This window comes from Syngnathus acus, chromosome 2 (genome assembly GCF_901709675.1).
Source record: "Syngnathus acus chromosome 2, fSynAcu1.2, whole genome shotgun sequence".
NCBI lineage: Eukaryota > Metazoa > Chordata > Actinopteri > Syngnathiformes > Syngnathidae > Syngnathus > Syngnathus acus.
Window position 1 is genome coordinate 1,533,091 of NC_051088.1, and position 23,638 is coordinate 1,556,728.

The window sequence follows — 23,638 nt, forward strand, 5'->3', positions numbered from 1 at the left end:
ATGTTGCAAGTGTTGGACAAAGTTGTAACGTACATTGTAGGCACAATGACAGGCAAAGGTATAATGCATAAGGGTAGAAATTTGGTGTGTGCAGAAAATCAGATAGAAGCGCAGCAAGGCTAAAGACATTCGTCTGGATAGGGACAAAAATGGCATAAAGCAAACTATTTTTGCTGCACCAACCAAGAAATTGAATAAATAGGGCTTAGCTAGCAAACATTTATGACTTGGAAATTAGGGACTACACACTGCAGGTTGCTTCAAGAGGCAAGGCACTCCTCTGACATGACTTTGGGGGAAGTGGGTTTGCCCCCCCACTCTAAAAAAAACCCAGGCATAAGGGGTGATTCTGAAGGAAGCCTGAGCATATTACTGAGGTGACACAAGACTCAGACAGCATGAGGACTGTGAAGCTCAGATGTTGTACAATTGATATTGCAATATATTGTTGCGCCATCTGTTGCAATAAATAATTGATACATTGACAGCAAATACTGATATTTTATGACAACACACTAATGCAACTCACATAGATAGATTCAACCCGTTGTTACTGTCACTACTTAATCTCTCCTGTTCTGTATGTGAGGTAGGTGGAAGTGGCCAGCGAAGAACGCATGCAAAGACACACCTACAGTGTTTGCCTCAAAAGTGTGGAGACGCTTCAGCTTTTATGAAACGGATGACAGAAAAACAGACTAACAAAGAAAAAGACTATACAATCTGCAATAACTGTTTTCTAAAGTGTAACAGCAACACTACGAATCTACAAAGCCACCTCGTTCACTATTACTGTGAACTGTACAAAGGCAGTGTTGGGCCAATTACTTCCATAATGGTTTGTACTAAGTTCATTTTGTCTTCACTTATAATTAGTTGACTGGTTCTTTTATCACAGACAATTTCTGTTACAGTTAGTAGTTACCCCTCCAAGAAGTAAGTGAATTAGTATTTGAATTACTCCATCATAAATGTAACTAGTTACTAGGAAAAGTAATTATTGCATTAAAAAACATTGAATTATGTAAAAGAATTCAGATTTTTGAGCAGGTGGCAATACAGTTACATAGAGTAGAACAACATAAACCAGTACTTCAATTAACTTGATAATAATTGAACAGCTATATAAATAAGTATTAAAAAAATAATGAATGTCACACAACTTTCAGATCATTGTTCACATCGGCCGGACGTGCACACTGCACACTTTTCCATTTTTTTATGGCAGAACTCTTCTGATGAGAAAAAAAAAAGTTAAAGCACGGAGTGGCCAACAATTTGCAATATAATTCGCGATATATTTAATGGAAACAATGTTGTCTCTTTGTACAGTCCAAGAGCTGAAACAAATGGAGGAAAGAGTACAAACATACCAGGTATTCCAAGTTCCTCATTCAAAGTCCTCCAAGCATGCTCCCATTTTGTTTTGTCCCGGTAAAGGTACAAAGAAGTATTCTACAGCTAGGGATGAGCACGGATGGCAACGATGATCATTTCCTTCATTTTATTCTCATTTCCCCAAACAAAAGGCCAGCCAATGCAATGCACAGAATGTCACGTGACACATTCCCGAGGCTGATTAGCTGACGCGAGGTGTAGCGAGTCAAGTTAGTCTAGGGAGAGGAAAATGCATTTTTGCACTGCGTGTCGCCACTTCCCAAGACCAAAACGCCACAAAGGCCAAATTTTGGGCATTAAATAAATGCACAAATTAATAATAATAATTCATTAAATTTGTATAGCGCTTTTCAAAAACCCAAAGACGCTTACAGGGAACAAGGCAAAAGACATACATGGGGGAGGGGGAGGGGGACGGGGAAGAAACAATCGGATAAAATTAAGAAGAGGAAACCAGTTATGGGTAGGGGAGGTCATGAGCTTGAGAGAAGAGGTACGTTTTTAGACGGGACTTAAATATGGGGAGTGTGGGTGAGTCACAGACAGACTGAGGGAGAGAGTTCCAGAGTCGGGGTGATGTGCAGGAGAAGGCTCTGTCACCGAAGGATTTGAGTTTAGATTTTGGGACTGTCAGACAGGAAGTATTGGAGGGTCGGAGGGGACGGTTGGGGCAGTAGGGGACAAGGAGGTCGGATAGGTAAGTGGGAGCCAGGTGGTGAAGGGGTTTGAAGGTGAGGAGGAGTATCTTGAAGATGATACGCTCCTTAATGGGGAGCCAGTGAAGAGAGTGGAGAACAGGAGTGATGTGTTCACGGGACCGGGTGTGGGTAAGGAGGCGGGCAGCAGAGTTTTGGACTAGTTGAAGTCTATGGAGTGAGTGAGCAGTGATTCCAGTGAGAAGGGAGTTGCAGTAGTCAAGCCGGGATGAGATGAAGGCATGGATGAGGGATTCAGCGGCAGGGAGATAGAGGCAGTGCCGGATTTTGGCGATGCGTCGGAGGTGGAAGTAGGAGCTCTTGACAACTGAGCTAACATGAGGGTGGAAGGACAGTGTGGGGTCAAAAATAACACCAAGGTTGCGTGCCAGAGGGGAGGGAGTGACGTTTGAGGAGTCAATGGTGAGTGTGATGGATCCAGTTTTATTAAGGGAGGATTTAGTGCCTATGAGTAGGAGCTCTGTTTTGTCACTGTTGAGTTTGAGAAAGTTGTGGGTCAGCCATGTTTTTATTGTAGGGATGCAGGTTTCAAAGTGGGTGAGGGAAGGGTTACGGGTTGGTGTGGTACGTATATAGATCTGGGTGTCATCAGCGTAGCAGTGGAAGTCCAGATTGAGTTTGCGGATGACAGTACCAAGGGGAAAGAGGTAACAGATGAATATGAGGGGGCCAAGAACTGAGCCTTGGGGGACCCCTTGTGTAACTGGGGAGAGGATGGATGTGTGACCGGAGAGAGAGATGAACTGGTTTCTGTTGGTGAGATAGGAGGTGAGCCAGTCGAGTGCAGTGCCCTCAACACCTAGTTGGCGCAGCCTTTGGTGGAGGATGGAATGGTTCACAGTGTCAAAGGCTGCGCTAAGGTCAAGTAGTAGTAGGATGTTGAGGGCACCAGAGTCTGCAGAAATGAGGAGATCGTTGGTGACTTTAACAAGAGCTGTTTCGGTGCTGTGAAGTGGGCGGAATCCGGACTGGAAGGGTTCATAGAGGTTGTTGGACTGGAGATGGGTGTGGAGTTGGGCGGAGACAATGCGTTCAAGGGTTTTGGAAAGGAATGAAAGGTTGGAGATGGGACGGTAGTTGGAGAGGTTGAGTGGGTCCAAGGTGGGCTTTTTGAGGATGGGGGTGATGGCTGCAAATTTATAGACAGTGGGAAAGTGGCCAAGGGATAGAGACTGATTAAAAAGGGTGGTGAGGTGAGGGAGGAGGACAGGGAGGCAGGCCTTAGTTAAGGTCGTTGGAAGAGGGTCGAGAGAGCAGGTGGTTGTCTTGGATGCGGTAATGATGTCTAGGATGGTGGAGGAGTCGACAAGGGAGAAGGCAGTGAGAGAGGGGAAGGGCGGGAGGTCAGGAAGGGGGGGCAGGGGAGGTGGGGGAGGAGGAGTTATTGATGGTGTCGGTCAGAGAACTGTTGATTTGGGCGATTTTATTGTTAAAGTTGACAAGGAAGGAGTTACAGAGGGCGGGTGAGGAGGGTGGCTTGGTGGCCGGTGGCTGGAGCAATTTGTTGACGGTGGAGAACAGTATGCGGGGGTTCCGGTTGGTGTTATTAATGAGAGATGAGAAGTAAGCAGATTTGGCAGCAAGAAGAGCATCACGATAGGAGGAGATGTGTTGTTTGAAGGTTTCGGCATGGACGGTGAGGCGGGTTCTTTTGTAGAGGCATTCGAGTTGACGGCCAGTTTGTTTCATGGAGCGGAGTTCCGGGGTGTACCAAGGGGCAGAGTTAGTGAATGTAACAGAGGAAGTTTTCCAGGGGGCTAGGGAATCAAGGGAGTCAGAAAGGATGTTGTCGAGCATGGTGGCAAGGTCATCAGGGGAGGAAGAAGTGGGGTCAGAGGGAAGGGCAGAGGATAAGAGCTGGCAAAGCGTGATTGGGTTTACAGTCTTGATGTTGCGGTAGGAGATGGTGCGTTTTGTGGAATTATGAGGCGAGGGTAGAGGGGCGGAGAAGAGGATGCAGAGATGATCTGACAGTGGAAAGGTGAGAGGACGGGGGTTGGATGTGAGTGGAAAGGAGGAGCATACTATATCCAGGGTGTGGCCTTTGGTGTGGGTGGGGAAGTTGATGTGCTGGGTGAGATGAAAGCAGTCCAGAAGGGAGATGAAGTCAGACGTCAGTGGAGCAGTTGGCTGGTCGATGTGGATGTTGAAGTCACCGATGAGTAGGAGGCGAGAGTAGACTGCGGATACGATGGTGAGGAGTTCAGAGAGTTCAGAAAGAAAAGACGGATGTGACTTTGGGGGGCGGTAGATAAGAACAGCAGTAGTAGAGTTGGGGAGGGAAAAAGCGAGATATTCAAAGGATGAAATAGATGGGAGGTTGAGGTCCAATTCAGTGATGGGTAGGGACCGCTTATGGAGGACAGCAATACCACCTCCTCGCCCAGAGAGGCGGGGTTTGGCGATGTAGCTGTAGTTGGACAGAGTGGCTTGGTTGAGAGTAAAATAGTCCAGGGGGTGTTGCCATGTTTCACAGAGAAGGAGCAGATCCAAATTATTGTCCAATAGTAGTTCGAAAATAACTAGTGATTTGTTGGAGAGGGAGCGACAGTTCAGCAGCGCGAGGGAGATGGATGAAGGAGCGGGGGTGGGGGAGCGGAGATTGTTGAGGTTGACAATACGGGACGTGGTGGTGATGGGGGGGCGAGAGGTAGTCCAGAAAGAGGGGATGGGTGAGCCATCAGGGAAATGTCGGTTAAAAGATAGTCCGGAGCTACGGTGGATGTAGCGGCGACGGCGGAGGATCCCAGCCTTGCTGGCAGCTGAGGCAGCAGCAGCAGGGAGACGTTGATTATTGTTGAGATGATGAAGATCAGCAGCAGTGTAGACAAATGAACGAGAAGTTGGTGGAATGGAAGCCCAGAGTAGCAGAAGTGATAATTCATGGAGGAGATGAGACGTGACAGCAGCTGGGAATAATCCAGATAAAATGGTAGAAATGGCTAGTAGTTGGTTAGCTAGAAGTTGGTAGGCAGTGAAATGCATGGAAGCAGCAGTGGACCGAGTCGTGATGTTGGTGGAGTGGGTGGTGGTGTTGGTCAATCCCGACTGTACCCGTGCAAACGGCACGCCCCAGTGTGTCATGGCGGCACACAGCCGAGCCACGACCGGCGAGCTCGCAGCGGGCGGGTGCTCCCCCCGAGGACGCTGGCCAAGTGGCCAGAAAGATGGGTTGAAGCCGTTTGCCGAGCCAAGAGCAAGCAGCTACAGGCTCAGAGCCGGGAGGTAGGAGGGTCCGGTGGTGGGTTGGCTAGCTGGCTAGCGTAGCTCGTAGTCATTGGGAGCGGGAACAGAGAGGTGCGAGCAGAGCTCCAGAGATACGCGGTGGGCAGGTGAAAAGGCGAGAAAAAGAAAAGAAAAAACGGGCACACTTAAAACGGGAAACACAAAACAGACAGGGGACAAACAAATAGCGGACACGGTTCGGGGTAGAAGCGGCAGTCAACAATCCAGACGCCAGCGTTGCTCTAACCCGGAAGACAAGAAAAGGGGGCGTGGCTGAGTTGAGTTGTTGCAGGCAATGATTTGAAATTAACATTTTCCTTTTGATGGGTAACCCTAACCCTAATCCACATCATGATGTATGGTTAAACATTTCTGACAATATATCGCGAATATTGTAGATATCGTGATATTGTTGTATCGTGGGCCACAAATCATCACAATATTGAATCGGGAGTTACCTGTATTATCCCACCCCTAGTTGTACTGGTGTGAGATTGAGAGTATTGTATTTCTAGAAGGGAAAGAGTGTTGATTGGAGCAAATCTCAAGAGCATGTTCATAAAGGGAACATAGGTGACAAGGAAGTAAAGGGCAGGTTTGGTGTTTAAAAAAAGTAATTTGAAAAGACAGATCCTGGTAGATAGATTAAAAAAAAGAAAATGAACACTTACGTCTAAAAGACAATGATAAAGGGTGACATACAAGCTATAAATGCAATGTATTACCATTTTATATTGGGCTTATCGTCAATGCTGCATTTATATTCCCTAAGCTTTAGCAACCCTGTCATGTGCTCCACCTTGAATTTCCATGACGCTGTGGTGAAAACCTATTTCCAAAAAAGAAGACATTCCCATTCCTTTATTTCTCCCAAAGAACACAAGGTGACACTATGTGGAGGCAGGTGTACACAGAAATATATCATTATTGTGTTTAGTGATTCTGGATGGATTCAAAATGACTTTGCAGACGAGTGGAAAGCGACTGGGATTTATGTTTGTAGGCTAACAACAGCATTTGAGCTAACAACAGCGCTGCGATATTTTCTAGCCAAAACATGCATCGGGTTGACTTTTTGATGAATTCAAAAGGTCTATGCGGATGATGGCAAAGCAACTAGGCCTCATATTTGTTGAATAAAGCATTCTAGCAAAAAACAATTCATCCAGTGCGGATGGTTGTTCGTCTCCCTGTGCCCTGCCATTGTCTGGCAACCAGTTCAGGGTGTCCCCGTCCACTCCCCGATGAGTGCTGGGATAAGCTCCAGCACGCCAACGACCCTCATGGATTAAAGCGGTACGGAAAATGGATAGAAATTGCTTGCCATGGAGCAAAGACAAAAGGCGAGACCATTGATTTTTAAGGGATTCAAATATGCAGAGGACCACATATGTAGCATGCGATTTAACCATAATTGCATTTTTGAAAATAAATATCTTCACATAGCATCCAAAAATGCATCACTAAAATAAACGGAGTGATACCAGGAATGTGTCAGACTTCTGTACTGTGCTATACGCACTAATTAGCCAGTCTGTGTTTGAGGGACCTGGCTTAGCAAAAGGTTTATAATTGCACTCCACTAAGGAGAAATAATCATCAAGGAGACACTGATACCATTGTTGAGTTCCTCATTGAGTTTTTCCACTTCCTCCTTTAGCGACACACTGCTGTTCCGCAGCGAGTCAGCCATTTGGCTGAAGTTCTGCTCCCCGATGTTCTACAAGAACACAACGTTTACAAAGCCAGAAGGAAGCAAAGCAACAAGTCAACAGATGACCTTCACCTCAAGTGTCTTGCTTGCGGCTTCATCTGCCTCCTCCGCCGTCCTCTCGGCCGCTTTGATGCCATTGATTATATTGTTGTAGGCCTTGGTCATGTCAACCAAACCCTCGCTCTTTGTTTTCTCCACAAACCTAATAAGACACCAATTTGAAGGCCCGCATACGTCGTTTTTTCCATGTTGTCATTGGGCAGGAGAATTTACTTGGACAGGTTTGCAGCCAAAGCGTGGAACATATTAGCATGGCGCTCAGATTCCTCCACCAGTATCTTTGAATCGGCCCAAATGAAGCCCTGCACCTTCTTGGACAATGGTGTCCTGGCACCGTCGAGCTGTGCTGACAAACGCTCATAATCCTGTGGAAAAACACAATTCATGATGTGTGTGTGTGTGTTACAAACAAGCATACAAAATTAGTGTCAAAATTTGTGAAAAAATGATACCACAAAAATTTAACCATTGCATGCTGAGGGAGGTCTATTTATATAGCAGTCTATGTATAAGTGTACATACACTTACATCTCGATTTTACGTGGACTTTGGGATCCAGAATTTGGGAAGCGCGTTAACCCCGAAAGCACGTTGTATAGAAAGTCTTGTTTTTTGAAATCATCAAAGTCTGTTGACATTTTATTAAAAGAATAAAGCATGGAGAATAAAGCAGCCGCTTATTCTAATACTGTGTACAGCCATGCTCTTTGATTTGTGAGTGACTGTGTGGCTGAGGTGCTTCCACAAACTTCCGCTTTTCCGAATGAAAAACAATCCTAACTATTCATAACACTGTAATAAAGCAGTCATAAGGATCAAACAGCTCAACTCATTATCTAACGGCTTTAAATTGGTCACGGAAATTCATCGAATCACTAGCGCTAAGGTTTACGCGCTAGTCATTTAGCTTCATATAGTCCTTATATCGGCGGCTCGGTGGCGCACTGGGTAGCACGTCCGCCTCACAGTTAGGAGGGTGCGGGTTCGATTCCACCTCCGGCCCTCCCTGTGTGGAGTTTGCATGTTCTCCCCGGGCCCACGTGGGTTTTCTCCGGGCACTCCGGTTTCCTCCCACATCCCAAAAACATGCTTGGTAGGCCGATTGAAGACTCCAAATTGTCCCTAGGTGTGAGTGCGAGTGCAAATGGTTGTTTGTCTCTGTGTGCCCTGCGATCGGCTGGCAACCGGTTCAGGGTGTCCCCCGCCTACTGCCCGTTGACGGCTGGGATAGGCTCCAGCACTCCCGCGACCCCCGTGGGGACTAAGCGGTTCAGAAAATGGATGGATGGATGGATGGATAGTCCTTATATACATCCATTTAAAATACAACTTGAAAATGTATTTATGACAAAAAAATTGGGGTCCATGACCAAACCGTATTAGACAGAAAGTCGCGTAGGATCGAAATGAGTAAAGTCCAGATTTAGGTGGATTGACAGTTTCACCGTGGACTAGGTGCATTTTTCCAGTCGCGGCAAATCTGGGTATGTGTGCACACCTCTTTGGAGTCATGTAGCATGGAGAGCAGCTCGTTGACTTGAGCCACACGGTCTTCCGCTATGTGCAGTTGCTCGTCTACCTCCTTGCGTTTGGACATCAGCTCGTCCACTTGCCTCTGAGACAACACAAGGTGATGTGATGATCATGGCTCCTCACCCTTTTCCTCTTCGACAATCACTCCGCCAACACTCACCCTGCTGTCCTCAAGCATTTTCTGGTTGCTGTTGTTGACCTCAACCGCTTGGGCTGTCTTGTTGATCGCCTCATTCAGGGCGTCCCGCAGTGCCATCATGTCATCGTGGAAGTGCGAGAGGAACTTTTTGGCAGTTTCACCAGCATTCACGTTGTACTCCTGACGACGTGCCAAGTTCTTGTCTACATGCTCCAACACTGTCCGCACACACATCAGTCCCTGTCTGCCACATTACGAAATTCACGAATTTTACGAAACTTACGCTTTTCCGCCTCCATCTTCTCCTGATCGGCCATTTTCTTCTGTCCAGTGCAGCTTCTGCTACTCATCTTGTCCAAAATGACCTCCACCTCCTCTATCTTCTGCTCCTGCTCGCCTTTGTCCTGATCTATTTCCGTGTTGTTTAGCGACCAATTTGCCATTTCTATGATGTCTGCAAGGATTGACAACCACAATAGTATCAGAGGGGATCTTCCAGTAGTTTATGACAGTACAGGGTCATCAACTGGTCAATTGGTTTGGTTATCTCTCATAATACAGCCAACATCGGGTACGGAAACACTCACTGAATAAACTAGGTGACAAAAAAATTACTTTTCTTTTGTTGTTTTTAACAGTTGAGCCCTCTCGTGCAGGATAATTCGTTCTGCTAATAAAATTAGGATATAATTGACCTTGAAAGCAATGCACCAGGGTGTTAAAAATGAAAAAATAAAATCTTCAACAACACACACTGAAACACTCAATATAAGTTACCCATTAAAAACTCGCCTCATTAGTGCTACATATTGAATGGCAAAAAAAAAAAAAAAGAAAAAAACATCCATCCATCCATCCATCCATCCATCTTCTTCCGCTTATCCGGGGTCGGGTCGCGGGGGCAGCAGCTTCAGGAGGGACTCCCAGACTTCCCTCTCCCCAGCCACTTCATCTAGCTCATCCCGGGGGATCCCAAGGCGTTCCCAGGCCAGCTGAGAGACATAGTCTCTCCAGCGCGTCCTGGGTCGTCCCCAGGGTCTCCTACCGGTGGGACATGCCCGGAACACCTCCCCAGGGAGGCGTCCAGGAGGCATCCTGATGAGATGCCCGAGCCAGCTCATCTGGCTCCTCTCAACGTGGAGGAGTAGCGACTCTACTCCGAGTCTCTCCCGGATGACCGAACTTCTCACCCTATCTCTAAGGGAGAGCCCGGACATCCTGCGGAGAAAACTCATTTCGGCCGCTTGTATCCGGGATCTCGTTCTTTCGGTCACGACCCATAGCTCGTGACCATAGGTGAGGGTAGGAGCGTAAATCGACCGGTAAATTGAGAACTTTGCCTTTTGGCTCAGCTCTCTCTTTACCACGACGGACCGGTACAGAGTCCGCATTACTGCCGACGCTGCACCGATCCGCCTGTCGATCTCGCGCTCCATCCTCCCCTCACTCGTGAACAAGACCCCAAGATACCGTTTTTTTCCGTGTATAATGCGCCCCCATGTATAATACGCACCCTAAAAATGGCATGTTGATGCTGGAAAAAAGCCTGTACCCATGTATAATACGCACCCAATTTTTTTTTTTTTTTTTTTTTTTTTAAGTCCCAATGATCGTCACACACGCAGGGAGGCAATGGGTCCCATTTTTATAGTCTTTGGTATGGTCTTAACTAGGCTGGATGTATTTTTTTTTGTTGGCGTTGATTTCTCCGACTGCCCGTAAAGGCACCACCGCGATCAGATGAAAAGAGAGGAAAGTGACGTGCAGACATGTGAAAAAGGCGGCTCTGTATGGGAGAGACGTTGAAGAGGAATAAAAACACCCTTGGAAACCAAAACTTGCCCCTCGTCGTGACTCGGAGCCGCAACAAATGTTTCGGATTTGTGTAGGGTACATTGTGACAGCAAACGAGCAGGTGATCGAGCAAGCGTCTGATACGAGAGCATTGCGTTCGTATGGAGCGTGTTTGAAGTGAACAGCAGAGACGAAAGGAACAAGGCAAAGTGTTGTGAAATAAAATATTACCTGTAATACGCATTTTGTTATTTGCTGATTGTATTAAACTATCACATTCATTGTCAGTCAAAAAGAGAAGAGGACTATTATCCCTTCTTTGACGAAATGACCAGAGCACAGTACAAACACACTATTGTCGGTCAGTCCTGTTGTTGGTTTTGTTGTACCATGATTTTCTTAAAAAAAAAGAAAAAAAATATATAAAAAAATAAAAAATTTTAAATTAAAAAAAATTTGTACCCATGTATAATGCGCACCCCAGATTTTAGGACAATAAATTAGTTAAATTTTGCGCATTATACACGGAAAAAAACGGTACTTAAACTCCTCCACTTGGGGCAGGATCTCATCCCCGATCTGGAGAGGGCATTCCACCCTTTTCCGATCGAGGACCATGGACTCGGATTTGGAGGTGCTGACCCTCATCCCGACCGCTTCACACTCGGCTGCGAACCGCTCCAGTGAGAGCTGGAGATCACGGCCTGAAGAAGCCAACAGCACCACGTCGTCTGCAAAAAGCAGAGACGCGATGCTGAGGTCCCCAAACCGGACACCCTCAATGCCTCGGCTGCGCCTAGAAATTCTGTCCATAAAAATTATGAACAGAATCGGTGACAAAGGGCAGCCTTGGCGGAGTCCAACCCTCACTGGGAACGAATCCGACTTACTGCCGGAAATGCGGACCAAACTCTGGCATCGGTGATACAGGGACCGAACCGCCCTTATCAGTTGGCTCGGTACCCCGTACTCCCGAAGCACCCCCCACAGAACCTCCCGAGGGACACGGTCGAACGCCTTCTCCAAGTCCACAAAACACATGTGGACTGGTTGAGCGAACTCCCATGCACCCTCGAGGATCCTGCTGAGGGTGAAGAGCTGGTCCACTGTTCCACGGCCAGGACGAAAGCCACACTGTTCCTGCTGAATCCGAGGTTCGACCTCCCGACGGACCCTCCTCTCCAGCACCCCTGAATAGACCTTACCAGGGAGGCTGAGGAGTGTAATTCCCCTGTAATTGGAACACTTCTTAAAGAGGGGAACCACCACCCCAGTCTGCCAATCCAGAGGCACTGTCCCCGATGTCCACGCGATGTTGTAGAGACGTGTCAGCCATGACAGCCCCACAACATCCAGAGCCCTTTAGAAATCCGGGCGGATCTCATCCACCCCCGGGGCCTTGCCACCGAGGAGTTTTTTAACTACCTCAGTGACTTCGACCCCAGAGATTGGAGAGTCCGCCTCAGAGTCCCCAGGCCCTGCTTCCACAATGGAAGGCGTGTAGGTGGAATTGAGGAGGTCTTCGAAGTATTCTCCCCAGCGACACACGACGTCCCGAGTCAAGGTCAGCAGCACGCCATCTCCACTGTAAACAGTGTTGACGTTGCACTGCTTCCCCCTCCTGAGACGCCGGATGGTGGACCAGAATTTCTTCGAAGCCGTCCGGAAGTCATTCTCCATAGCCTCGCCAAACTCCTCCCACGCCCGGGTTTTTGCCTCAGCAACCGCCGAAGCCGCGTTCCGCTTGGCCATCCGGTACCTGTCAGCTGCCTCCGGAGTCCCGCAGGCCAAAACGGCCCGATAGGACTCCTTCTTCAGCTTGACGGCATCCCTTACCGCCGGTGTCCACCAGCGGGTTCAGGGATTGCCGCCACGACAGGCACCAATGACCTTACGGCCACAGCTCCGGTCGGCCGCCTCAACAATGGAGGCGCGGAACAAGGTCCACTCGGACTCAATGTCCCCCGCCTCCCCCGGGACGTGGGAAAAGCTCTGCCGGAGGTGGGAGTTGAAGCTCTTCCTGACAGGGGATTCCGCCAGACGTTCCCAGCAGACCCTCACAGATTGTTTGGGTCTGCCAGGTCGGACCGGCATCTTCCCCCACCATCGGAGCCAACCCACCACCAGGTGGTGATCAGTTGACAGCTCCGCCCCTCTCTTCGCCCGAGTGTCCAAAACATGCGGCCGCAAATCCGATGACACGACTACAAAGTCGATCATCGAACTGCGGCCTAGGGTGTCCTGGTGCCAAGTGCACACATGGACACCCTTATGTTTGAACATGGTGTTCATTATAGAAAATCCGTGTCGAGCACAGAAGTCCAATAATAGAACACCGCTCGGGTTCAGATCGGGGGGGCCGTTCCTCCCAATCACGCCCTTCCAGGTCTCACTGTCATTGCCCACGTCAGCATTGAAGTCACCCAGTAGAACGATGGAGTCCCCAGAAGGAGCGCTCTCCAGCACTTCCTCCAGGGACTCCAAGAAGGGTGGGTACTCTGTGGTGTGACAGCCTGCTGAAATACAAAGAACCGCTCATTTATCAAAAACTAATTATTTCAGAGCTGCTACCTCAGTCGAAGTATACAAGACACGATTAAAAACGCTTTTCTATGCCATTGCCTTTAATTAACCTACGCTGGCCGATTCGACTGACATCTTCCTTGACTTGACTCCGGCCCCACCTCCAGTCACTATCAATGAACCCATGGAACTAGGGCATGCCGGACATTTAGACGTCGCCTTAACCTGTGCTTGTTTTTTGGAAACAGTGGGTACTACCGTAATTTTCGGACTATAAGTCCCGGTTTTTATCATAGTTTGGGTGGGGGGGCGACTTATAATAAGGAGCGACTTATGTGTTTTTTTTCAAACATTTTCAAAAAAAAAAGTGAAACCGCGATAAACAAACCGCGATGTAGCAAGGGATTACTGTAATTTGAATTTCAAGTGACGTCAGCAGGGCGACGCGGTGTGGCGCGGCGGTTGTTTACATAAAGGACAAAGATTGATCACGGGATGACGAAGATGACGAAGGGCCCCACGTACTACCGGCATCATTAGCGGCTTTGTTTCTAAGTGACACGGCGGCCGAAGAGTTTGAAGGATTTAAGGATTTGGAGTGACACAGAAGGTTTGAAAAACTATTATGGCTTTTACCCACGCCCGGTCCTACTCGACGGAGTTCTGTTTCACCTCCGTGGATTGAAGTCGGGGGCCGGCGCTCGGCCGGGTGGCTGTCCAGGGACGGTGGATGGGGCTCGGACATGGCTTTTACGCACGCCCGGTCCTACTCTACCGAGCTCTCTTTCACCTCCGTGGATGGAAATCGAGGGCCGGCGCTCGGCCGGGTGACTGTCCGGGGACGGTGGATGGGGCTCGGTCATGGCTTTTACGCACGCCCGGTCCTATTCTATGGATCTCTCTTCCACCTCCGTGGCTGGAAGTCCACGCCGCCACACGCCTGGAAGTTTGTTTTGTTAAATAAAGAGCCGTTTACCAAACCCACGTCTTTCCTTGTACTTTGTTAACGCTACAATATAGTTATATACTAGATCTGTGGAATAACGACGAGGCTGAGGTCAGGGCTCACGCGCGGCGTTGTTGACAAAGGACGAGGAATTTGATCGATGGATTTAATGATTTAGAGTGCACAGATGGTTTGATAAAATTATTGCTTATATAATAGTTATTTGATTTCTAATTTATATATCGTTATATGGGTCTGTGGAATATTTTGAAGTGCAAGCGCAGTCAGCGGCGCGCACCCATTGTTGACAAAGGACGATCGATGGATTTAATGAATTGGAGCGACACAGATGGTTTTATAAACGTGTTATTTATGTAATAGTTTTTTTTAAATAACTCTGAATGTTACGTCAGGGCCGTTCTCAGCTCTTCGTTTGTGTTTATGTCACGTTAGCATACCTATCGTTTAGCCTGTTGTTGCCCGTTCATGACTGTTCTTGGTGTTGGATTTTGTCTAATAAATTGCCCCCCAAAATGCGACTTATACTCCGGAGCGACTTATATATGTTTTTTTTCACTTTTTTGGGCATTTTATGGCTGATGCGACTTGACTTATAGTCCGAAAATTACGGTACATCTCTGACTGCCCGATAAGACCGGTAAAAGGGGTGACTCACCAATAGTGGTGGACATATTGGTGAGTCATGTTTCAAAATCCTCCACTTTCACCCATTTCACGCTTTCTGCCTCCCTCTGCTGCAATAATCCCCTGTGTTAGCTCTTGTTGATTCTGGAGCAGATGAGAACGTAATTGACCGTTGTCTAGCAGAAGAAATGGGCATTGACCTGCGACCCTTACTCACCCCTAGGAGAGCCACTGGTGTCTCCACGGAAAATCATGACCTTTCTCAAGTTTTCAGGAAGCATCGTGCCACTTACCACAGCTTACGGCTGTCAGGGATGAGAACGGCAAATGTGAAAAGTAGCCGGGGTCTGGGAGCCGCATGCCCCCATTGGGGAGCCGCATACCCCCATTGGGGTGCTGCAGGGGACCAGGGGACACATTTTGGCAGTATAGCAACTCCAAAACCATTAATTTCATCACTCAATTTCAACAGTTTTGTTAGAAAAATATTCCTGCTTGGTGGGCTACCAAGGTGAATATAATACATCAAAATGGCACAATCAATTCTGGAGTTTTTCCTTTTAAAGAAAACTGTTAATTTTTTGCAATATATATCTACAACCACATATCTTGTTATCAAAGAACACTCATAATACCTATCTTTTGGAAATTAATTGTGGAAGATAAATTATAAAGATATAGTTAGCATATAAATCAAAACATATGACAAATATATAAACAGGGATGAGAATGGCAAATGTGAAAAAACACAGAAAAGTAGCCAGGGGTCTGCGGGGGGGGAGCGATGATATATATATATACATATACATATATATATATCTATCAGAGTCAGAGTCAGCTTTATTGTCAATTCCTTCATGCTAAGACACACAAAGAAACCGAAATACCGTTCCCCCTATCCCACGGTGACGAGACACAGTACACGATTAACACACAAGTAAAACAACGGGGAGAGAGTTCAGGACCCCAACAGCCTGGAGATCACAAACTTCGCCAGTGGCGAGCAGTGCTGGCATCCCACAACAGAGTCCCGGCACCATTCGTCACGGATGTAGACGCACAGTCCACCTCCTCGCGATGTTCCCCCTCGTACAATGGCCCGGTCCGCCCGATAGCACGCCATCCGCTCCAGATGCACAGCAGCTACGCACTGTCCGGTCCGCAGAACTCAGCAGGCATGTTGATGTCCAGCGATCGAACGTTCGCCAGAAGAATGGAAGGCACGGCCGGGCGAGCTGGGTTGGCCGCCAGCCAGGCCCGGACGCCTAACCGGGGGAGGAATAGCAGGCGAGTCCGGCGACACTCCAGGACGGAGCAGACCGAGCGCCTTTAATGTCCCCGCTTCAAAGTCCAGACCGCCACAAAACTCGCTTTCGCCGATGTCGAGCAGAACCAGCCCGCCGCACTTGTAGCACAACCCGGTACGACGAGACGAACACACAAAACTGGCGGACAAACCCACATTAAACGACAAAACAAAACACCGTTCGGGACAGAGAGAGGCCGCTGCGTGTGCACGCGCCGCCATCTTACTTCACACGTTCACGTTCGTATATATATATATATAGATCTATCTAACTAAATAACTTGTCTACAAGTGATGAAAACCCAATCGCAAATTCACATTGTGGCAGTGTAAAAACACTTCTCCGCGTAAGTTAAGTTAACAAGGAGAACTGATGTGACGAAAGTAGCGCCAAAATGCTGCCGAAAATAAGGCGGATGTTGTCGCATCAGTGCTGCCAGTTAGTTAGGTTTACAGAGGCAAGCCGATTTCCGTAAAATAACGTCGCGGAGGGCAGGCGAATGCTCGCGAGTGCCGAGGCTAACGATGCCCGTTTCCCTACACCCCCCCCTCCATATATAAACAACATTTTCTCGACGGATTTACACGATTCACGAAAATGATACTTTCGACGAAAAAAAACACGGAAATCCGCGGATCCGCGAAAAATTCTCATCCCTGGGCTGTGAAATCCACCTCCAGCCCAGGGGGCCACTCCCTCAGGGCCATGCTTCTGCTGCTAACATGTAACATCACATGGCCTGAATAGGAGGCCATGGAGTCCTACATTAAAAAATCCTTGGCAGCAGGTAGTATAATTCGGCCTTCCTCATCGATGGATGCCGGTTTATTTTTTGTGAACAAAAAGGAGAAGACGTTCCTTTCCGTCCTTGTGTGGACTACCATGGTCTCAACAAAATCACTGACAAATGTCCCTTGTCCCTGATTGATTATGCTTTTAACCCCCTTCATGGTGCTGTCATCTTTTCCAAATTGGATTTGTATCAGGCCTATCATCTGGTCCAGATTTGGGAGGGAGATGAATGGAAGACTGCCGTCAACACACATAGGGGACATTATGAGTATCTGGTTATGCCATTTGGTTTGACCAATGCCCCTGCGGTCTTCCAGGCCTTGGTCAACGATGTTCCATGTGATATGATTGGCAAATTTGTGTTTATCTTAATAATCCAGTTCCGGCTCTGAACATAAACATCAAGGTGCTCCAGAGGCTTCTCAAATACAAGGCCAAGAAGTGTGAGTTCCATGTGGCTAAGACTACCTTTTGGGGGTATGTCATTGTTGAAGGCCAGCTCCGGATGGACCCCGCCTAGTTGACTGCTGTCTCCCAATGGCCTCAGCACTCATCTTGGAAAGAACTTTAATGCTTCCTCGGCTTTGTCAATACCGGCATTTTATTAGGAACTACAGTCGTGCCGTGGCTTTATCAATACCGGCATTTTATTAGGAACTACAGTCGTGCCGTGGCTTTGTCAATACCGGCATTTTATTAGGAACTACAGTCGTGCCGTGGCACCCCTTACAGCTCTTACAGCTACGTCGGTACGCTTCTGTTAGTCAAACAGCAGATTTTGCTTTTCGCAACCTCAAAAGCCTGTTCACCTCTGCTCCAGACATCATCCACACAGATCCACAAAGAAAGTGCATCCATCTCTGAGAAGGGAGTAGGTACTGTTCTCTCCCAGCAGTCCTTGGAGGACGGTAAGGTCCACACATGCGCCTTCTCACACAGGTTGTGTCAGGGAGAACGAAATTAAAGGATTGGGGACAGGGAACTCTTGGCCGTGAAGGTGGCTTTGGAGTGGCTTTGAATGGCGACACCTTCTGGAAAGACCGGCGTAACCCTTCATCGTTTGGACTGATCACAAGAAACTCAAATACATCTGCTCTGCCAAAAGGCTGAACGCCCATCAAGCTAAGTGGGGCATGTTCTTTGACCGGGTCACATTCACTCTGTCCTACCGCTCAGGGTCCCAAAACCCTAATGCCCTGTCTTGCCAGTTTACTGCACAGGGCGCCAAATCAGATCAGGGTCTAATCTTACTTCCCACGTGCTTTATGGCAGTGGTCCCCAACCTTTTTTGCGCCACGGACCGGTTACGTGTCAGAAATATTTTCGCGGACCGGCCTTTATATAAATAAATAATCCATTTATATAAATAGATAATCCATTTATAATAAATATATAAATACGATGAAATAAAATGATACGACTGGCATAAGAACACATATAAACCACATAAAAATAAAACTCACCATTACGTTGAATTAGTGTGAGCACTGAGCTTGTTTCTCAGAAACAAGCCGGTCCCATCTAGGCGTAATCGGAGACAATGACACCCGAAGTGGTTAAGGTTTGTCTTTTAAAGCAGGATGCTTGGTCTCCATGTGCCGAAGCAGTTTTGAAGGCTTCATTGCCTCGTTAGCTAGCCTGTCGCCACATATTATGCAGAGTGGGCTTGGCACGTCAGAGTCACCTGTGGCGATTAATCCATATTTTAAGTAGGACTCCTGAAAGTTTCTTTTAAATGCAGCTTTACTTTTCTTAGAAGTCGTTGCCTCTTCCGTCTTTTTTTTCCTTTCTTTTTTCCCTTTCCGAAGAAGTTTCTTGCTCATTTTTGCTTGCTTCGCGGGCTTGACTAGGGTGACGTCAAGTGACTGGGGCGAGTGTCTTGACCTGAATTAACCTGTGTCAAGAGACACAGATGCACCGACGGATGTAATTGGGAGAGAATCGCCAAATTTTTATATTTTTCAAAATAAGTTCTTACTCATTTTTGCTAGTTTTGCGGGCTCAACTGGGGAAACATGTCACGTGACCGGGACGAGCATCTTGACCTCAATTAATTGATCGTCAATAAAAAAAAAATATATATATATATTTTTTTTTCTGTGCGGCTTGGCGGGCCGGTACCAAGTGACCCACGGACCGGTACCGGTCCGCAGCCCGTGGTTGGGGACCACTGCTTTATGGCATCTGTCACCCTGGAGATTGACGTGGCGGTAAGGGGAGCCCAGACTGGCCAGCCTATTCCCAGTGGAGACCCTCCGTATTGCTTATTTGTCCCTGACTCTGTCCGCTCCCAGGTCCTACAGTGGGCCAATTCCACGAAGCTCATCTGCCACCCTGGAATCCCATCCTGGAATTTGGCGATCCTTCGTCAATACTTATGGTGGCCCACAATGGGGAGGACACTCTGTCATTCGTCCTGGTTATGCATGGTATGTGCTCAAAACAAAACAACCTCAAAACCCAGTTCTGGCTTGCTCCATCGACTTCCCATTTCCAAGCACCCATGCTCACAGATCACCCTGGATTTCATTACTGGACTTCCCCTATCAAAAGGTAACACCGTCATTCTCACCATTGTCGACAGATTCTCAAAGGGTGCCCACTTTGTTGCAATCCACAAGCTCCCATATGCCAAAGAAATGGCTGATCTGTTGGTCTGGCATGTCTTCCCACAGATAGTTTTCAGACAGGGGTTTCCAGTTCACTTCACAGCTCTGAAGGATTTTCTGCATGGCAGTAGGCATTGGCCTGAGCCTTTCGTCTAGTTACCATCCTCAGACCAATGGCCAATGGAACCAGCAGCTGGAGGCAGCACTGCATTACACACTCACAGCCAGCTTCAGGGAGTACCCACCTCACCTGGGTGGAATATGCCCACAACTCTCTCACCAACACCTCCTTGGGTATGTCAGAAATTCAGTGTTCCCTGGGCTACCAGCCTCCATTCCCCTCCCAGGACCACAATCTTCCAGTCCCTTCAGTACAAACCCACATTCACCTGGGTCTGGAGGCTGGCCAACTCCAATAATGACAAAATAGGGTCTTCTTTTTTCTAAAATGGCTGGCAACCACTGTACAAGTACCGTAATTTTCGGACTATAAGTCGCACCGGAGTATAAGTCGCACCAGCCATAAAATGCCCAAAAATGTGAAAAAAAAACATATATAAGTCGCTCCGGAGTATAAATCGCATTTGGGGGGGCAATTTATTCGACAAAATCCAACACCAAGAACAGTCATGAACGAGCAACAACAGGCTAAACGATAGGTATGCTAACGTGACATAAACACAAACGAAGAGCTGAGAACGGGCCTGACGTAACATTCAGTTATTTAAAAAAAACTATTACATAAATAACACGTTTATAAAACCACCTGTGTCACTCCAATTCATTAAATCCATCGATCGTCCTTTGTCAACAATGCCGTGTGCCGCGCCGTAGTTCAAATTATTCCACAGGCCCATACAACGATATATAAACTATATTTTAAATAACTATCACATAAACAACAATATTATCAAACCATTTGTGTCACTCCAAATCATTAAATCCATCGATCAAATTTCTCGTCTTTTATCATCTCCTTTGTCAACAATGCCGTGTGCCGCGCCGCAGTTCGAATTATTCCACAGGCCCATACAACGATATATAAACTATATTTTAAATAACTATCACATAAACAACAATATTATTAAACCATTTGTGTCACTCCAAATCATTAAATCCATCGATCAAATTTCTCGTCTTTTATCGATCGTCCTTTGTCAATGCCGTGTGCCGCGCCGAAGTTCAAATTATTCCACAGGCCCATACAACGATATATAAACTATATTTTAAATAACTATCACATAAACAACAATATTATCAAACCATTTGTGTCACTCCAAATCATTAAATCCATCGATCAAATTTCTCGTCCTTTATGTCAACAACGCCGCGCGTGAGCAGCTGACGTCAGCCTCGTGAGTCAGTTGCGACTCCTTTTATTCCACAGATGTAGTATATAAATATATTGTAGCGTTAACAAAGTACAAGGGAAGACGTGGGTTTGGTAAACGGCCCTTTATTTAACAAAACAAGAGTTCAACGAGCCAACAACTATGAACTGTAACGATAAAAACATATAGAAGTTGCTACACGAAATAAAATATATATCAAATAACATAACAAAAATAACAATTTTTTCCAAACCTTTTGCGTCACTCCTATTCATTAAATCCTTCAAACTCTTCGTCCTCCGTGTCACTTTCAAACAAAGCCGCGACTGATGCCGGTAGTACGCAGGGCCCTTCGTCATCTCCGTCGCTGACGTCAGACTCCTCGTCAGCTTTTCGCCAATCCCTTACAAGTTTCTCACTAACTCCAAACTTTCTTTCTGCTGCTCGATTACTGTTTTCGGCTGCATATTTTACAACTTGAAGTTTGTAACTTGCAGAATATGAGTTTCTTTTTGGTGCCATTTTTGTTAAGCCCTTCCCAGTTGATGAGTCACGGCCAACGGTGAAATTTAGAGCGCCCTCATCCAGTTTCGTCTGAAAATAAGTTTTTTTTTTAGCTGTAGTTTTTTGTTTTGTTCATTTGGTTGTTTCATCAAAGTCAAAGTCTGCTTTATTGTCAATTTCTTCATATGCCAAGACACACAAAGAGATCAAAATTACGTTCCCACTATCCCACGGTGACAAGACATAGTACACAATATGCAAACAAGTAAACAACACAAAAAATAAAAACAAGAAGGCACAAACAATGAATAAATAAGAGTGATGAATAAATAATAAATAAACAAATAACATAATAAATATAAGAGGAGCAAAAATGGAGCAAGTGTGCATACAGTGGACTTGGATATGGCGCTTTAAAGTGTTAATTACTTTATTTGATTTTTTCTCTCTATTTTTCATGTTTTGAATATGTATATCTTGAGATAAAGATATCAAAGCATGTGAAGTGATCAACTATACTAAAAATAACATGTGAAGTGGTCAACTATACTTGTAAGCAGGGCTGTGGACTCGGTTCGGACTCGGGGACTCGGACTCGGTCGGACTCGGTCATTTTTGCCGGACTCGGACTCGGTGCTGATTTTGACCGAGTCCACCGAGTCCGACAATAAAAAAAAGAGGCAAGACGCAGCCAGAGAGTGTCAGGTTACAGTCAGCGCGGTAGGAGTTGGGTGAAGCAGTAAAAACTCCACCAAACTCGTCGTAATGACACGTGATATGTTATATCCTTACTATTTTCCAGGTTCTTAGATAGCAAGAATAGGTCGGACAACGACGTAAATGATAACTGCTTTATTCCTTACTCAGTGCGTTCACAGGGCGTACCAGAACAACACAGAATGCCCATCCCACTTCCGGGGTTTTTCTACTACGGAATTTGAGTTAGCCCAGTGCTTCTCAAATAGTGGGGCGCGGTGCAATACCTGGGGGGGCGCGTGTGACCCTGGGGAACAGGCTTTTTTTTTGGCAGTACTAGAATAAAGTGTAATTGCGCATTTACTACAGTAGGCGGCAGTGGCGCTCTCATTGTTACTTCTGTCACGTTTGCGACAGTGCAACATTTTACGACTTACAAGACAACAGGTTTGCCTTGGTTAGCAGTGTTGAGTCAACAGAAAGCTCCGACTGCGTCCCGTCTATAGCCTCCGTTATTCAACATAACCACCAACATGAAAAAGTTTTTAACAGGGATGAAAAGAAAAGCGGAGAGAAACAAAGATAATGAAACAAAAGAAAGTCAGCCGAAAGCTAAGACGAGGAAATACGACGAAGCGTATTTAGCGCTTGGCTTCACTGTGAGTACAGTTGGAGAAGAGGAAAGACCGATGTGTCTGCTGTGTCTAAAAATGCTCGCAGCGGACAGCATGAAGCCAAATAAATTTGCGCGTCACTTAAATACGTTACACCCCGATCACGCCGATAAGCCACTTGAGTTTTTTCAGCGAAAACGTGCTGAATATGGCCAACAGTCATCCCGTTTTGTGAAGGCTACTTCAGTAAACCATCGAGCGCTGTTAGCATCATATAAGGTGGCGTACCAAATCGCGCAGTGCAAAAAGCCCCACACCATAGCAGAGGAGCTAATACTGCCTGCAGCATTAAACATGGTCTCTGTCATGCTGGACGACGCCAGTGCAGCAAAACTAAAAACTATCCCTCTGTCCAATGACATATATATGTGCTCCTGAGTTAATGTTGCTGAACTGAATATAAATAAGTTATTATTTTTTTAGTTTTTGTAGTTTATTAGTTATTATAATTATTAAATATTATTTATTGATTTGATTTAATTTTGCAATGGTGCAATTAGTTGGTCAAACATGTTTACAGTTTAAACAAGGATTTATTTATTCTTAATTTCAGGCATTGATGCACTTAAAATCTTTTCTGTTGCAGACTTAAAACACGATTTGATAAAGTTATTCTTTGTAAGTTTGACCATATGTCTTTCTTTTTTTCTTTAATGTTAATAAGGATAAAATGTTATGCAGAGATGGATAGTCACGGTGGGGAGTGGGGGGCGCGAATAGTTTTCTTCTTGCTAGGGGGGGCGTAACAGAAAATAATTGAGAAGCACTGAGTTAGCCCAAAATACACAACATCTCTTCCCCTCATACAATGAACGTGCTATATGCATGAACAACATAGTCTTATGCACCTATAACTTGACATCTTCAAGATCTATCAATAACTACCATTAAACAATTATCATATATGGTCCAGACAATTATGACAATAATATTCCCATGAAACCTTAACTTTGGGTGAGGGTGGACTACCTCGAATTATACCGAATTATAGCGAAAAACCGATGTCGTACGGCGTCGTATGGCGTCAACACT

General features: G+C 46.4%; 1 protein-coding gene and 1 long non-coding RNA gene across 4 annotated transcripts in view; both read right to left on the bottom strand.

The window, feature by feature from the left end:
• The window catches only part of lama5 (laminin, alpha 5), a 380,553-nt gene that overhangs the window by 79,474 nt on the left and 277,441 nt on the right, over positions 1-23,638 (bottom strand). For all 3 annotated transcript variants that reach the window (XM_037245878.1, XM_037245877.1, XM_037245876.1), the window contains 6 exons: positions 9,069-9,239; positions 8,807-9,003; positions 8,612-8,728; positions 7,327-7,478; positions 7,126-7,255; positions 6,957-7,059 (listed from right to left, as the gene is read on the bottom strand). In XM_037245878.1, the coding sequence (XP_037101773.1) occupies positions 6,957-7,059; positions 7,126-7,255; positions 7,327-7,478; positions 8,612-8,728; positions 8,807-9,003; positions 9,069-9,239 (870 nt within the window). The remainder of the gene's footprint in view (positions 1-6,956; positions 7,060-7,125; positions 7,256-7,326; positions 7,479-8,611; positions 8,729-8,806; positions 9,004-9,068; positions 9,240-23,638) is intronic.
• LOC119119556 lies at positions 12,562-15,428 on the bottom strand. Its single transcript, XR_005097349.1, has 3 exons — positions 15,109-15,428; positions 13,285-13,292; positions 12,562-12,571 (listed from the first exon to the last, which is right to left on the bottom strand). It is a non-coding gene; the product is annotated as an uncharacterized LOC119119556 (long non-coding RNA).